Source organism: Cyrtonyx montezumae, unplaced genomic scaffold, assembly GCF_038088225.1.
Source record: "Cyrtonyx montezumae isolate F1298 unplaced genomic scaffold, pur_monq_1.0 scaffold_8, whole genome shotgun sequence".
NCBI classification, from domain to species: Eukaryota; Metazoa; Chordata; class Aves; order Galliformes; family Odontophoridae; genus Cyrtonyx; species Cyrtonyx montezumae.
In genome coordinates, this window is record NW_027072089.1 from 6341125 (window position 1) to 6357987 (window position 16863).

At 38.5% G+C, this 16863-nt stretch overlaps 1 protein-coding gene across 2 annotated transcripts in view; it reads left to right on the forward strand.

The window, feature by feature from the left end:
• ZFAT (zinc finger and AT-hook domain containing) overlaps nt 1-16863 on the forward strand; it is a 79828-nt gene that overhangs the window by 8607 nt on the left and 54358 nt on the right. For both annotated transcript variants that reach the window (XM_065752564.1, XM_065752565.1), the window contains exons 2-3: nt 3307-3477; nt 8807-9067. In XM_065752564.1, the coding sequence (XP_065608636.1) occupies nt 3307-3477; nt 8807-9067 (432 nt within the window). The remainder of the gene's footprint in view (nt 1-3306; nt 3478-8806; nt 9068-16863) is intronic.

The window sequence follows — 16863 nt, forward strand, 5'->3', positions numbered from 1 at the left end:
AGATTTAATGAGAAACAGGATGGCTGCTTTCAAGCTTTGAGAAGGGAGTTGGGAATCAAGGAGCTTGTTTCCCAGTGTGTACTCCCTATTTCTCTTCAGCGATCCATTCATAAACCTCCCTTTGTACACGCTCAGTGTGTAGAACTGTTTTTGTCTAATTAAGGAGTACACTGAGGTGTTTGGAGTAATGGAAAACAAAATTGAAACGGTTTCACTTATGTTCCAGCTTAATTTGCCACTTTTCAATTTAAGAAAAACGTAACTGGTAACATTTATTTCAACATATGGTTTACGTGAGCAAACTGAAGGTAATGAATAAACACAATGCTTTAAAATTGAATGTTTCAGATTGGTTTTGGCTGAAATGCTTCTTTGTTTACCTGCATACTTGATTAATATTTCTTTCACTATCTGCATATTTAATTGATGTTGAATTAATTGCTCTGTTGATTTCTCACATAATTAGTTATCCACTACTTAATCATTGATTCCCTGCATAGTTAATTGACTTTTTGCTTATTTGATTTTTACACATAATTGACTATAACTCATTACTCTATTGCTATACCATCTAATTAGCAACTGGTTAATCAGTTATCATTTGCTTACTTTTACTCTAATTGTTTAGGCCCATGATAACACAGCTTATCTTCTGCTTTCTGACCTCCTTTTCCAGTCTTTCTGCATAAAAGCATTCCTTCCTCTGCTCTATTTTGTTTCAATCTCACTTCTAAGCAGAGCACTCATTATAGCTGTTGAGGGAAGAGACAGGAACCAGTGAGCCTGAGCTTCCAGGGAAAGCAGCAGGCAGTCAGGAAGCAGAAAGGGTGGCAAATGAAGCCTCAAAACAGAAGTGTCTGCTGTATTGTGGAATTTCAGTGTTCAGGTGTGGCTAAACTTTTTGTTAGTGTAGCTGTTTTTGTAGTGGGAATCTTAAATATGCACTAAGGAGAATCGTCCTCTGCTGGGTTAATAGCAAGGCATCATTCTAATTTAGCATTTAGAATAATGCTAAATAATTAGAGCAGAACTGATTCAAAGGTACATTTCCTTTGTAAATGTAGTTTGATCAAAATAAGAATGTGTGTATGTTTGACAGCAGAGTGCCTGAGAAGGAGGCTTACCACACTCATGAGACCATAGTGAGTATTCTACACGTTTTACATAGGTGTACGTGTGTAGGATACAGTGTATTTTGTACAACAGAAATAGTATACAGGCTGTTTTTCAGAGCTGCATTAAGAAATGGAGGTTCTATGTCTTTTAGTTTTGAGATATTTGTGCTATTTCTAAAGATCATGTTGTTTTTGTTACAGAAACTGTAAATGAGAGCCTGCTTTGCTATTCTTAACATTCAAAAGTTTTTTCTTGAGTGGAGTGAACCACACAAAGGGAGGGGAATAATATTGAATAGAGGTAGTGATCTTTGCTTGGGATTGTTATTAGGTATAAATAAAAGCTTCCCTGTTCTCTTCCCTGTCTGATTCAACCCAAAGTTCACAGAAAATGGCTATATTTTTGTATTTATTGGCTAACATGAGTTTTAATTTGTTCCTTGAATAGCATTGGCTATTCCAGCTTGCTTTCAATAAAGGTACGTCCTTGTTTTCCTGAGGGAGACAAATAGAGAGGAGAAATTGAAAGTGATGTATGGGCTGGGGCTTATGTACATAGCTGAGGAACTGCTGTGCCTTGAGGATTGGCTCCTGGTTGTTAGAGGTTTCATTAGAAACAGAAGGAAGCAGTGACTGTTGAAAAGTCAAAGCATTACAGTGAACGACAGCAGTTTCAGAACGTGAAGTACCCCAAATTAGCTCTGTACCAAACAGTTTCTGTATGTCTTTTTAGCTGGAGTTTTCTGAATTATTAGCTTGACTGTAATTCTCCTTTATTGTTGTTTACTGTTGAATGTCTTTGTGTTCACATCAAACTTCTACTGCCTGTTAATTAAATAAATAAAAAAAGAAACTTTGTCTAATCTATAAAATTTCATTTTGACCAGTATACATTTCAGTGAGTCTATTGCTGCTTCAAATGTGTTTAGTGTGGTGACATTTTGGAGAATTACAAGGAATTTTGCATAGAGCTTGTATGTCAGAGTATCTGAAATCTTGATATTTCTGTTGGTGTCATTAATGTCCCTGGTTGCAAAGTGGTGTTTTGCTTTGAGTGTAACATTTTTTTCCCTCTTTAATTTTTCCTCCTTGTTTTTCCCCATGTAGATGGATAGCATAAGATGAGGTCTGATGTTTTTCCAGATTTGAAATAAAAAAAGAAAATGTGTTTGTGTAGCTTTGAAGTGAATGGGAAGAAGGAGGAAGGAAGACACTGTGCTTGCATTGCTGTGATTTGATGTAAGATTTTATGGTGTAGAGCGCTGGGAAACGTTCTGCACTTCCTCCCTGCTCTTTTATCAGTTGCAGAGCCACATCTGAAGATAACAATCCCTGATGTGTGCTCATTGGTAAAAAGCTCAACGAGTAAAGGAAAAAAAATGATGCAACAAAACGTTCATTTAGTGTCAAGTGTCTTTACTATAGAAATGTTTGTTAAAAAATAAAGGAATATTTGCATCTGGTATTTAGTTCTTTATAACCAACAGTGTTTCCAGCACTTATTCAGGTGATTAGAGAATTAGATTTGTGCCTAGGTGAGGTAAGTTGTAAGGTTACATACGTGTAGAAAAGATGAGTGAGGTCCATCACCTTTAGTTAGACATGGAACTGAGCTTCTTTGTATTGCAGAGCTACTTTGTGAAGTATGTTCTGGGCTTGTACCAATGTATGTATTGTAGTTACACATCAAATCTGGGCAATGGTGTCATCTCTTAAACAATTTTCTCTTCATCAGGTATTTGAAAAAATGTGAAATTGCAGCTTTATTTAAGGCTGAAAGTGGAAAAAATGTATTCATCTATCCTGTTTCCTTTTAGAATCACAGAATGGGTTCAGTTGAAAGGGCCCTCAAAGATCATCTAGCTCCAGCACCCTGCTGTGAGCAGGGTTGCCACCCACCACATTGGGTTGCTCAGGAGCCCATCCAACCTGGCTTTGATCGCCTGCAGGGATTGAGCATGTTTCTTAGATTTCAGTCAGGAGAAGCTTTTTGGCCTGCAAGAGTCTGGGTAGAAGTTGAACCATTTCTTAAATTCATTTTCTGATTTATTATGAGTGCCTTCATTTAATGGTGTAACATTCATTTCCTCTAGTTTGATAGGAGTGTTAACAGAACCAAGATCTCTGTAATTACTGGTAACAGGAATGAATGATCAAATTATTAACTTCTTTTTTTGAACTTATTTTTCAGGGATCAGTTCCATCTTCATGTGTAAGCTTTGTAACTTATTTTCACCAAATCAGTCAGAACTGTTGTCTCACTTCTCTGCGAAGCACACAGAAGAAGGGTCTAATGTGGATGACATCATCATTCCACTCCAGCCTCTAACAGCACCGACAGACGTAAACAGAAATGGAGAAGGTACTTTGATAAGTTGGGTAAAATGTAGTTTTCAAACAGTCATTTAGTTTTTCTTCTAATGAAACCTGTGGTGCGGTGGTTCTTCATTGTGCTTAGAACAATTTACGTAGCTTGTTTCTACAGTGGTCACTGCATGCTGCCAACGTGAATTTCATTTAGTGCAGATTAGATCAGAGGATGGACAGAGATAAACACAGCGTGTGACAGGGGATGACTACAGTGCTCCATTAATTTTAAATGTCAAGTACAGCAAAGTCTGCTTCCTAAAGCTTTGATTTGAGGCTCTAACAGCAGTGGAAAGAGTGTAGGTGCTAGATAATTCAGTTTTCTTTGTCAAGCAACCAGAGCAGCATGGGCTGGGGAGGGGAATGGGGCAAATTGCTTTGAGTTACAAAACTTACTGCCTTTGGAATTTCAGATAATATTAATAGTTTGTCCTAAGAAGGCAATGGCGTGATTCATAATTCATTATTGTACTTTTACAGTAGTACTAGTAAACAAAAGAAGATAACCTTGTAGGAAGGGTTTGATGCTACTCTGCAATGAAAGAAGTTACATCAGTCGCTATTTTGAACTGATTATAATTTCAATCCCTTGTAATATTAGCCATGGGCTCAAAATAATTCAGACTTTATATGTTTTACACCCTTATTGAACAATGGATTCATGTTATTGGCAAACTTCTCATTTTAATACAACTACCAAGATTTCCCAAGTCCTTAAAAATTATGATTGCTGATTATAAACAAAAAACACCAACCCACTCTAATATCACACTTGAATGAATATTTTTGTCATTAACATATGTGTGTGGTGTTTCTTCCTTTGCTTACCAGCAGTAATACAGTAGTTTCTTTGACTTCATGTATGTTATTTCTAATAACTGGTCACATAGGGTTTCATATAACTGTTACCTCCTCAGGTGGCTGATGAAGAAAAGGTTGCAGCAGATTATCATACCACACAATGCCTGAAATTAAATTGTTGTAAATTATGTGAAATAAAACATTCATGTATCAAGTCACCATTTTCATTGTTCTTGGTGAATACCTTGCATCATCTGATGTGATCATGTGCTGATGCCTTTTTCAGATTATTTGGTCTAATTCTTTGGCATCTGCTTTTAGTATGAATGTCTAGGTGAATTACTCACGTAGAAAAAATACTAAAATATTTCTGTAGTATAAATAAATAATCTTTTTCGTTGCACAAATTGATTGGACAAGAGAGTGGTGTAGTCTGAAGTCCTATTCTAAGTCCTATTCTGTGTTCTGTTTAAATATCAGGAAGCTTCCCAGCAGAATGGAGGAGTTGGGAAATTTCCCCTTCTGTTATGAAATCTGCTGCATGTGAAGGTTTTAATATGCTTTATTTTTTTCTCAGTGGACCCTTCTGTAATCTTTAGTGATTCAATATTGTCACTAAAAGGAGAAGTGACTTATGAATGACAGTGTGGAACAATTCCCCTTCAGTTGCCTGATAGATGAACATATTTTTGTCCTTTGAAGACAGTTTCCCTTCCAAGTATAGGTAAAAAATATATTTACTTTGGAATTGGTATAGGTGACTGAATCTGGAGTTGCTAATGGAGCTCTGTTCTGCCTGAATATTAATCAGTGATTTTATAAGTACTGTGAAAAAGAAGAATGCTAGTAATACAAGTTTATTACTCTGATGTTAATTTATTGGTAATACGGTCTGCTGAATTTTACTTAGTCACACCACTTTTCCCTTAATTAGATCATGATATATTTACACTTGATTTGTCCTAACTGCTCTGATCAGATGATGTTAGAGTTGTGGAATCAGGGGCCCAGGCAAATGTTGCTGTGGTGAAGATTATGGATAGGTCACAATTTGTTCTGCTCTGGAGCATTAGCATCTTTGTTTGGGTAATGACAGGTATTTACTGCTTTACAGTAATCACTCATACATGACTTTTCTGTAGGATTTCTGTTCATAACTTTCCAGAAAGGATATTAATCTCCTTCAAAATGCCTGTCAAAACTCTTTACCTTTTAACTTATATTTAATCAGATTGGTAATGGTTTGAGGAACAGCATGGATCCCAAGTAAGTAAATGGGATTGTTCTGTGCTGCTCATGTTCTGAGTGTTTCTGAGCTAGCCAATCATTAAATGGACTGATTTTGGGAAGCTTATGTGAATAATTACTGTGGAAGAACAGCGTAGAAGTAGATATACATAGTTTATTTCCATGTCCAGTTTCCAAAATATCTTCTTTTAGTGCCACTGAGTATAATTATATAGCATAGCACAGAATGTTCTCTCAGAATATTGCCATTGCACATCCAACACAAGTTAACATTAGGACTGATTTCTGTGGTGGGTGTAAAAATACCTGGAAACAAGAGGAAGTCAATCATGGAATAAGATCTCACTTATAAAATCTTTCTTAAGTTTTCCACTAGGCATTCTTGAAATAAGTGCTTTAATACATTCTTTTAGCGAGGTGTGACCATTCTCAATGGCTTGCTTGTTTAAGAACAGGTCAATGACAGTGTAGTGTTCAGTTATTATGGCTAGTTCATCTTAGGTGGTGCTTTGAACTGCACAACGCAGTGTGAACGGATAGCTGCTGGCAAGCTGGATGGAGAAACAGCTGGAACTTATGGTCATGTGCATCATTAAAAATTGAATTTTGGCATTGTTAATTTAAAGCAGCTTGAGGCGTGTTTAGTTATGGAAAGGGGAAAGAACAAGAGCAAGTTTTGGTGATGTATCAGTTGTCCACAAGTCATCCTGTTCCAGTGTATGTTTGTGCCTAGCTCTTAGCTCCAGGCCTTTATAGTGTCTGATAACCATTGGCTGTTGTATTGGCAATTGGTAAGCTCATTTAGAGACAGGTGTATGTTTACATATTCTTTATGTTGGTTGCCACTCCACTAGAAACTGCAATTTTGTAGTCCACAGAAAGGGATCTACCACCAAACTTCTAAAGGAGCAGGTCTCACATTTCTGCTTGTACATGGGATTTTTTTTTTCCATTTCTTGTAGTGTGAGAATGCTGTTCTCTTTTTCATTTACTTTAAAACAGACAGCAAGGGGTGAACCTCTTTTACCCATTTTCATTTCTTTTTGAGTAATCTGGTGAAATTTGCTTTGCCAAAAAAAAAAAAAAAAAGAATATTATACCCAGAGGTTATATTCCCTCCTCAAACCCTGGGATTTAATTACTGAAACTTAAGCAGTATGTGTATTCCTCATTGTGCCTGACACATGGGCAACTCGACCTTGTTGCAGGTTGATATTGTAGTGTTGTTGGTTTTTCAAATTGCAAATTTCTTGAGCTCAAGGCACCAAATACTGTTTTCTGTGGTTGACGGATGTTAAAGTAACATGAGTGGTAGCAAAGAGAAGTTTGGAGAGTACTGAAATCACCTGTTTCTATTTGGTGGTAATTGACACTTTCTGGTGTGCAGTCGCACAGAGATTCAGAGTGCTGCTCATGAGTAGTTATAAAAAGTGATTTGAGAAACGTGGGGTTTTTCATTTATAATGGAGCTTTTAATTTTCTTACAACATATTGTAGTAGATGGGTACTCAGACACCACTGAAAGAAGGCAGAATGCTTTCTTGATCACTTGATACCAGTTACACGATTATCTCAAAACTGTGGTCTCTGTGTGTGGGTTTTTGTTTATCTGGAGCACTCAAAGGAAATTAAGAACAGATTTAGAAATGATGCTGCTACCACCTCCTGTTCTCTTGCATCATCTGTCCTTTAGATTCCTTGAGGTCATTTATTTTTCCATATGTTTTAAGTCAACCAATTTAGCAGGAGCTTTTGGCATATCTACTTGAAAATCGTTATGTTTTTTAGCTATTAGTCATTTTTGATTTGGGGGGATTTTTATATTGTCAGTCTAAACTCACTGGAAAGAAAATAAGCTATTGGCTTATGAATATTTGATAAAAAGCTTTAGGTGATTCTTAATCTTCATGGATTTGGTGAAAGTTTCTGGAATAAAAGCATTGTAAGTATTCATGCCTTATATGATCTGAAATGCATTCTGAAGAGTATATTCTATGTTCATTCAATATAAAAGATTGTAGGTGTCTAGTATTTGATAAAACAAATGCTGAAAGTCTGGAGGAATCTTGACTCCCTCCTGTTTCTCCATGTACCATCAGGCAAACACTTGTAGATGCACACTAGTTTTTCATTCAGAGAACTGTGCAGAAATAGATCTGATATTTCACCAGATGCCTGCTCAGCATCAAATATATGCTTAATAAAACTAGTGTGCCTTGCTTTTGGTGAACTGAGCTTCTTGTAGAAGAGCAGATACAAAGTAATTAAAATACATGCAGTAACAATCTGATAATTCCTCAAATAGTACAGCATAAAGGACAAAAAATGCCAGTGATTAACAAGAAAGATAACGAGTAACTCCTTAAATTGTATAAACAATTACACCAGAGTAACTGGTAGCTAGGATGAAATTTCCAAAAAGTACCTGGGCATTATCTGAAAAATGCCTCCTCTCTTTATATCAGCTTTCATTAATCAGAAGTTTCATGCAGATCTAAATGGTTCCATCACTTTGGGGTGTTTATGTCAGTGAGCATCTGATAGCAGAAGTGCTTTTGAAGTAACTAGAGATGAGTGATCAGGGTGGTCCAAAGCAAGAGATAGGAGCACTGGGAAGTGCTAATAATAAAGAATCATGGGAGTTTTAGGCTCACGGAATGGTTGGAGTTGCAAAGGGTCTTAAAGACCATCGAGTTCTGTCTCCTGTGCCGTGGCCAAGGATGTCTTCCACTAGATCAGGGTGCTCCAAGCTCCATCCAGCCTGACATTGAATTAAAATGTAATTGACTTGCATTATTAAAAGAAAAAATAAGTTATGGTTTTAAAAGATTAAGTGCTTTTCTCTGAATGCATCTCAAGCAAACAATTTCTTTGGGAGTGATTTAAATTGCAATGAGATTTTTTTTTTATGGGACTGTCAGAGCACAGTAGAGCAACTCTTTTAAAATCTTCAGGCTGATAAAAATTATTATTAATCTGAAAGAATGCTTGCAGTGCGATTTCTGTAAAATTGTACAACTCTGATATCTGTCAGTCTCAATAACATTTTATTGTTCTGTGGCTAGCAGAAATGCCAACAGTTGTCATTGCTTAAAATTTGTGTGAAACTAACCTGTTTTTTTAAGCTTTAGGGGTAGAGGCTCTGAACCTGCATTTAATTTCAAAGATCTGGTGGATGTTAGCCAGTTTCTAGAATAACCCTGTGAAAATTGCATTATTGCTTGTTTTTAACTCTTAACTCTTGAATCCTTTCTTTCTTTATTTGCTTTCCCTAGAGCTTCTTGCAGTGAAAAAAAAAAGAGGCAGGCCAAAAGGGTCTACTAAGAAGTTAAGTGTAGATGAAGATGTTGCAGAAAATAACTCGGTTACAAATGAAGAAGCTCAGCCTGGGACAGAAGAAGGACCAGAATTGGCTGAAATCTCCCCAGGCAGCTTGGAATGTAAGAAATGCAATCGGAAGTTCTCTAACACACGTCAGCTGACGAAACATATCTGCATTATTGTTTTAAATGAGGGAGAAGAAGAAGGAGATGGAGGTAAGACAGTATCCAATAAAAAGATACAGAGCACGTTGTGAGCCAGTGTTTTTCCTTCTCATAACCTGATTGTTAACTCATAGTCTTTCATGCTGATTTTGAATTGAAGAGAATGAACTGTTTCTTGTGATGCAAAAATTCATGTTGGAACAAAACTGAGAATAAACTTAGACAGGATATTTCTTTTTTTTTTCTATTTTCAAAAATATCTAAAGGCTACATTAGTATTCTTAGACTTACTAAAATGTTTCTTTTGCATAAGAAACTTTTTTGCATGGAGGATTACAGTTTTCTAGTGCTAAGTGACATAGCCACACAGGTGTCATGCATAGATGAAGAAGGCCACAGTGAGATCTCCTCAATCTTCTCTTCTCCAAGCTAAACAAGCTCAACGTCTTCAACCTTTCTTCATGGGAGAGGTGCTCCAGCCCTCTGATAATCTCTGTGGCTCAATTCTGGACCTGCTTCAACAGCTTATTTTAAGCTGTCCCCTAGCTGGGGACCTTACTGAATGTGTTACTCCAGATGGGACCTTGTAAGTGCAGAGTAGAGGGGGACAGTCACTTCCCTTCCCTTGCTGGCCACTCCTCTTTTGATGCAGTCCTCTTTTGATACAGTTGGCCTTGCAGGCTGCAAGAACACACTGCTTTCTCATGTAGAGCTTTTTGTCCATCAGGATCTTCGGGTCCTTTTCCTCAGGGCTATTTCAAGTAAGTTCTCTCAGCCTGTACTCATATGTGGGATTGCTCCCTTCATAAGTTCATAAGTTCATAAGGTTGGAAAGGACCTATAAGATCATCTAGTCCAACCATCCTCCTATCACTATCTCTACCCAACTACTAAATTAAGTCCCTTAGCACCTCATCTAAACGCTTCTTGAACAGCGCTAGGGATGGTGCCTCAACCACCTCCCTAGGCAGGCCATTCCAGTGCCTGACCACTCTTTCAGAAAAGAAATGCTTCCTCAGGTCTAATCTAAATCTTCCCCGGCGCAACTTGTGGCCATTCCCTCTCGTCCTGTCATTACTTATCAGGGAGAAGAGGCCTACCCCCTCCTCACCACAACCCCCCTTCAGGAAGTGGTAGAGTGCAGTAAGGTCTCCTCTGAGCCTCCTCTTCTCCAGACTGAACAATCCCAGCTCCCTCAGCCGCTCCTCATAAGACTTGTGCTCCAGACCCCTCACCAGTTTTGTTGCCCTTCTCTGAACACGCTCCAGGGCCTCAATGTCCTTCTTGTAGTGAGGGGCCCAAAACTGAACACAGTACTCAAGGTGCGGCCGTACCAGAGCTGAGTACAGGGGGATGATCACCTCCCTGCTCCTGCTGGCTACACTATTTCTAATACAGGCCAGGATGCTGTTGGCCTTCTTAGCCACCTGGGCACACTGCCGGCTCATGTTGAGCCGAGCATCAACCAACACCCCCAGGTCCTTTTCCTCTCTACATTCTTCAAGCCATTCTGCCCCAAGCCTATAGCATTGCATGGGGTTATTGTGGCCAAAGTGCAGGACCCGGCACTTGGTCTTATTGAACCTCATCCCATTTTGCTCAGCCCAGCTGTTCAGCCTATCCAAATCCCTCTGAAGGGCCTCCCTACCCTCAGGCAGTTTGACACATCCTCCCAGCTTTGTGTCATCTGCAAACTTATTGAGCGTACACTCAGTTCCCTCGTCTAGGTCATCAATAAAGATATTAAACAAGATGGGCCCCAAAACTGACCCTTGGGGGACACCACTCGTTACAGGACGCCAGCTGGACTTAACTCCATTAACCACTACCCTCTGGGCACGGCCCTCCAGCCAGTTCTCCACCCAGAGAAGAGTGAACCTGTCCACACCACGGGCTGCCAGTTTCCTTAGGAGAATACTGTGGGAGACCGTGTCAAAGGCCTTGCTGAAGTCCAGGTAGACTACATCAACAGCCTTTCCCTCATCTACCTGTCTGGTCACCCAGTCATAGAAGGAGATGAGGTTGGACAAGCACGACCTGCCCCTGGTGAACCCGTGCTGGCTGGGTCTGATCCCTTTATTGCCATGCACGTGTCGTGTGATCTCCCTCAAGATCATCTGTTCCATAACTTTCCCTGATACCGAGGTCAGGCTGACAGGCCTGTAGTTCCCCGGGTCTTCCTTACGGCCTTTCTTGAAGATGGGAGTCACATCGGCAAGCCTCCAATCTTGTGGGACCTCTCCAGATAACCAGGAATACTGATAGATGGCAGAAAGTGGCTCGGCAATCACCTCTGCCAGCTCCCTCAGCACCCTTGGGTGGATCCCATCTGGCCCCATGGACTTGTGGCAGTTCAGATGGAGGAGAAGATCTCTGACCGTCTCTGCTTGAATCACAGGGGGTGCATTATGCACCCCGTCCCAGACTTCCAGGTCAGGGCAAGTACCATGTGGATAACTGTCCTGTCTATTAAAGACAGATGTGAAGAAGGCATTGAGAACCTCAGCCTTTTCCTTATCATCTGTGGTTATATTGCCTGCCTCGTTGAGTAAAGGAGGGAAATTTTCCTTAGTTTTTCTCCTGCTGTTAATATATTTGTAAAAGGGTTTTCTGTTCTCCTTTACAGCAGTAGCCAGCCTAATTTCAAGCTGGGCTTTAGCATTTCTAATTTTCTGCCTGCAATTTTCTATTTTCTTCCCTTCACAGTGCAGCACCTTGCATTTGGCCTTGTTAAACCTTGTTCAATTCTTGAGAGCTCACATTTTGAGTTTTTCAAGGTCCCTCTAGATGGCATCCCTTCCCAGTGTCTACGTTGTTGATAAAGATATTAAGAGAACCAGGCTCAAGGTGAATTGCAGAGTGACAGCACTTGTGACTGGTCTCCACCTGGACATAGATCCATTGACAACAACCTTGTGGCTGTGACCATCCAAACAATTATTTATCCACTGAATAGTTCAACTTTGAAATTTTTTCTTTAGCTGCATTGCTTAACATGCATTGCATATTCCTTTGTTGATCCTACTTACAGACAATATGTGCCATTGTTTTTCTTTTCCCCCACTTTCTGTTACTGTTTCATGTCCACTCATTCATTATAATACACAGTTACTGTGATCACATTTTGCTTCCAGTGAGTTGTGTAGTTTAACTTCTGTAGCTATGACTAATTTAATTAAAATGGATTAGGAATATGTTGATGGAGCACAGAAACGCTTCTGTTCAAGAAGCGTTTAGATGAGGTGCTAAAGGATTTAATTTAGTAGTTGGGTAGAGATAGTGATAGGAGGATGGTTGGACTAGATGATCTTATAGGTCCTTTCCAACCTTATGAACTTAGGAACTCCTACCTGATTGTTTTGTTTCTTTTTTTCTCATCACTGGTAGGATTTTTACGATACATGTAGAAACATTCACTCTGGAAGTCTCATCTCTGAGAATGCAAGTGTCTGTTCCTTTTCCTGTTTGTATGTGCTAGGTACAGTGTTAGCATTTGAATCATTTTGTCAGTGTTGCCTTTTCTAAATGCCCTTTTAAAACAAAAGAGTATCAGCTAAAAATTAACTGCTCTTGATCTGTTAGGTCATTAGAGCTACTAAATCGTATCTGGATCTGTTTTGCTACAAAACACATTGGCAGGTTTTTCAAAGTTAATTGCTCAGTCTTCTCCTGTAAAAAAGAAAATGTCCTCAATGTTATGTTAATGGAACACTTTTTATTTACTTTCTGGCAAAAGCAAACCAGTCAAGGAAAAACGTATCTCGTGAGCAGCAAATAATGAGGGCTTTTAGCTGCTGGTGACTGGTGCAGATATAATGCCTCCAGCACAAAGTTTCATACTTTTATGGCAAACTATGAAGGTATTGAGCACCATTTGTTAACTTGAAGGAATGATCTTTTGGATTACACCTGGGCAGTTCTGTCTTTGTCTGTCTGCTGTTAACTGTCCCATCACGGGGGAGCTTTTCACCTCTGACTTTGCTGTATGAACTGTGTTGGAATAACTTTCCCATTTTTGAATGTGTAGATAAAAGTAGCACCACACATGTTGTTATTACCCTTAGAGAAAATGTGATTATGCTGAGTAGCTCAAAGCTTTTTGATGAGTGGACAAAAACAATATCAATACCTAGGGTTATTTATCATAGCTTTACTGTTTTATCAGCTCAGAAAGTATGTTCTCTAAACTCGTAGCTTTTGGAATATTATTATTGGATTCAGTGTTCATTACAAAGAAAGTTTTGAGGCTGAAAAATGAACAAAAAAGTTTAAAAGACAAAGAAATAATGTAAAGATAAATGCCTTTTTATCTCTTCATGTAATTTCATGGGGACCTGTTCATACCTGTACGAATATGCCAAGATTCAAAGTTGTTGAAGATGTTGACAAGAGCTTATGAACTTATTCACTCGTGTCAGTGAAAGCTTCTAAACTCATTAGTTTATCTAAGAGAGCGACAAAGCTGTCCAGTTTTCTGCTTATCGGTATGTTCTGCGTTAATGAGTTTGAGTGCACTATTGCACCATCTGTGAAATGGTGCTATTTTTTGGGTGTTTTTAAACCTGATCCTGCTCTTTCTGTCGGGTGCCATTTTACTGTATAATTCTGCTTAATGGTCAATAATCCTGTGTTAACTTCTTCCCTGAGGTTCATGTTCGCAATTTAGAAACCTTTGTTTGCTTTCAGAATATCCTTTTCTACTAGGAGCCTTACATAACAGAATAGATGATACGGAAATTGATTATGCATCTGGTCAGTTATATCATTCTTTCCAGCAGCTCTGCTGTCCCTGTTTTGAGATGAAGGTGTGGAAATACAGTGATGTTCAAGAACATCTTTGATTTAGGCAGTAACACAAATACATTTATTTTGTGTATAATATTCAAGAAACATTACAGTTACTTGAGTGGACATGGTTGATGCCAACATTTTCTAGAGTAAACTATCAATGAGACAAACTTCTTGAAGTCATACACTTTAGTGTGTGTGAGAAATGCAGTACTGAAACTTCTGACTAAATGACACTTCTCTATTGCTGTTCATAGAGCTGGATGGGGAATTTTGTTGAGGCTGTTTGAAACTTTCAGTTACAATACCCTTTCTTATTTCTGTCAGAGTAGTTAGAATACATGGCCAAAATAGTAGAGACCTTTGACAGCAAGCTCTTCTGTTTTTTTTGTCTAATGCATATGGGTTTTTCAACCACCCTTTTTGTCCACAGTTTAGCTTTTGCCTTTCCAACTTAAAATTGCTTCTGTTCCTCCGCTTCTTCTGTTTGTTTTTTTTTCCTACTATTTTCATCTATCATGTTTTTCATTTCTTGCAGAGTTTATCAGTGTATGGATATCTGATTAATAATAAAATACGTTCTCACTTTGTACTGGATTTGGCTGGGATGGAGTTAGTTTTCTTCATAGCAACTCATAATGTGCTGAGCTTGTGATATATGACCAAAATAATACTGTCCACACACTAGTGTTTTAGCTAGTGCTAAAATATACTAAACTTAAATGCTGATATGCTATATATTGATATTCTGGGTGATATTCTTTACTGAGAGGAACATAGTAAGTGTATTGAGCTGAAGTTACACTCTCAGGAAAGTTTTCCAAATAATAAAATATGTTGCTCTTTTTTATAGATCCCTACAGGAAGTAATGAAACATTTAACCATATTGCAGGTTTAAAATTGCAATGGATAAACAACTGTAAAACTATTGAAACAACAATATCTGTTGGTCTGAGAAATAATGGATAGATGTAATTGAATTCTGCTGTTCTTTGCTTCTGTGATTAGCAACCCACATGGATTTGTTAGAGATTGGTTTCTCATTGACATGGTCCTTCCTGTTCTGCAGGAATCATTGAGCCTTACTGGTTGCTGAAATCCTATGTGCAGCTAATATACTCCTTTGATGCATAAGGATTGCCTTCACCTTAGACTCATGGAATTGCTTCAGTTGGAAGGGATCTTTAAAGGTCACATCGTCCAGCCTCCCCAGCAATGAATGATATCTGCAGCTGGATCAGGTTCCTCAGAGAGCTCTTGCTTATAAGTGCTCAGTAAAAATTATTTAATAGAGGTTTTATCTGCCTTAGAAAGTTACTGTGATTTAAGCAGAACTATGTAAACACTTATTTCTGTTTTTGTTTGGTTAAACCAAATTGAAGTTTCTTGCTAATGGGTTGGCAGGAGATGCCACCCGTTCTTTTTGTCCCAAGACAGAGCTGGATGAGTTGAAAAGTGTTCCTGAATAGATGAAAAGAAAGGAGATGCTAGAGCTCCTGCACTGTGATGGGATGGGTTTGGGGATTTGCTGGACTGAATCAGTTCCCCAGCAGCTGCCTCTGTACTCACTTGTTTTGGGAAAACAAGAGAATGTGTAATTAATTTAACCAGCCTCCTTTTCCCACTCTGCTGCATGTGAATCTCTGGGAGTTATAAGATGTTTGATGTCTGGGAAATGGGTTTTGGGAGGAAGATAAGATTGCAGCAGTGGACAGCCCACCTCTTCTGTGGAGTAAATCACTTTGTGCTAACTAAAAGGGTTTTTAATTTTGATTAAACAAGTGCCTGTGTCAATACAGAGAAGCTTGCAAGAGTTCAAGTTCATGATCTAAAGCAATTTAAGTAAAAAAGTACAACTTTTTAAGTTAAAAAGTAAGCATGCTCAGGCAACTTAAGAAGTTATCCTTCATCTGAATGTTACTTCTGGAGCAGTATAACAGATTTTGTAAGTGCTTCTGACCTGTTAAAGTTAACTTCTGTTGGTTCATCAGATATTATTGCAACAGTCTAGATGTTCTTTTAGACATTTTTAAGAGTCATAGTGAATTTAGAGCCTTCAGAATTCTTAAAAATGACACTTAGCCTTGGTTTAAAACTTCTTTGACAACAACTGGGTTCCCATTTGTATGAATTCTCTTTCCAAGTAGTGTGCCAGTCTATGCAAGAGAAACAGTTGCATGTATTCATTTAGGCTGGCTAGTCTACCCTCTTGCTGTGAAATATCAGTACGTTATAGGGAGAAAAATAATGATTTGAATGAAGAGAAGTTTAAAAACACGCCAATTAGGGACGTGTAGCTGTGCCTGTGAAATGTTGTCCAATTATGAAAGCAGAGAGCAGTACTCTCAGTTAAAGACTTAAATAGAAGCAAAGGACAGATGAACAGCCTGGCTCAACAGAACTTTGAAACCATTGGTTCATTTGGAGTTGGCAGTTTTCCTCATCAGCACAGGCATGACAGTTCCTTAAAGTGTGCTAGAAGATTCAGGCCCTGCACTGTATTTCTTGCACAAACACAGCCTGAATTTAGAATGCCTGTCACGAGATAAGGAAGGTCAGTCTGTTAGTCTGCTGAGTCAAAGTGCCAGCTGTCCAAGTACTGAGCTGACTGCTTAGCAAGGGAGATGCAGAGTGAGGCAGTTTATCTAAATAAATCTGTTTATGAGCAAGCAAAGACTCTTAGGGCTTGGAGAAGCTTTGCTTAGTTGCGTGTATTTCATTTGTTCCTGAATCATCTCAGAATCATTGGTGGAGACTTTTTTAATGCAATAAGAATAATAGCAGGTGAATTGTCCCAGTCATGAAAGGTAAAACACTGATTTTGACTCTCTAATCTCTAGTGGGAACAATAAAATATATTTTGCAAGGAACATATCTGAATTACTGAGATAGAAAGCTATCCTGTATTATGGAAAGGTGGGGCCTTGTAGTCTAAGCTGAAGCTCATCTTCCATGTAGCAAATTGTGCCTGTGCTTTTGCTATTTAGATACTATAAACAACTCAACATACTACAGCTTTTGCTGTTACTGCTTTATTTTTATATATTGTTTCCTCATC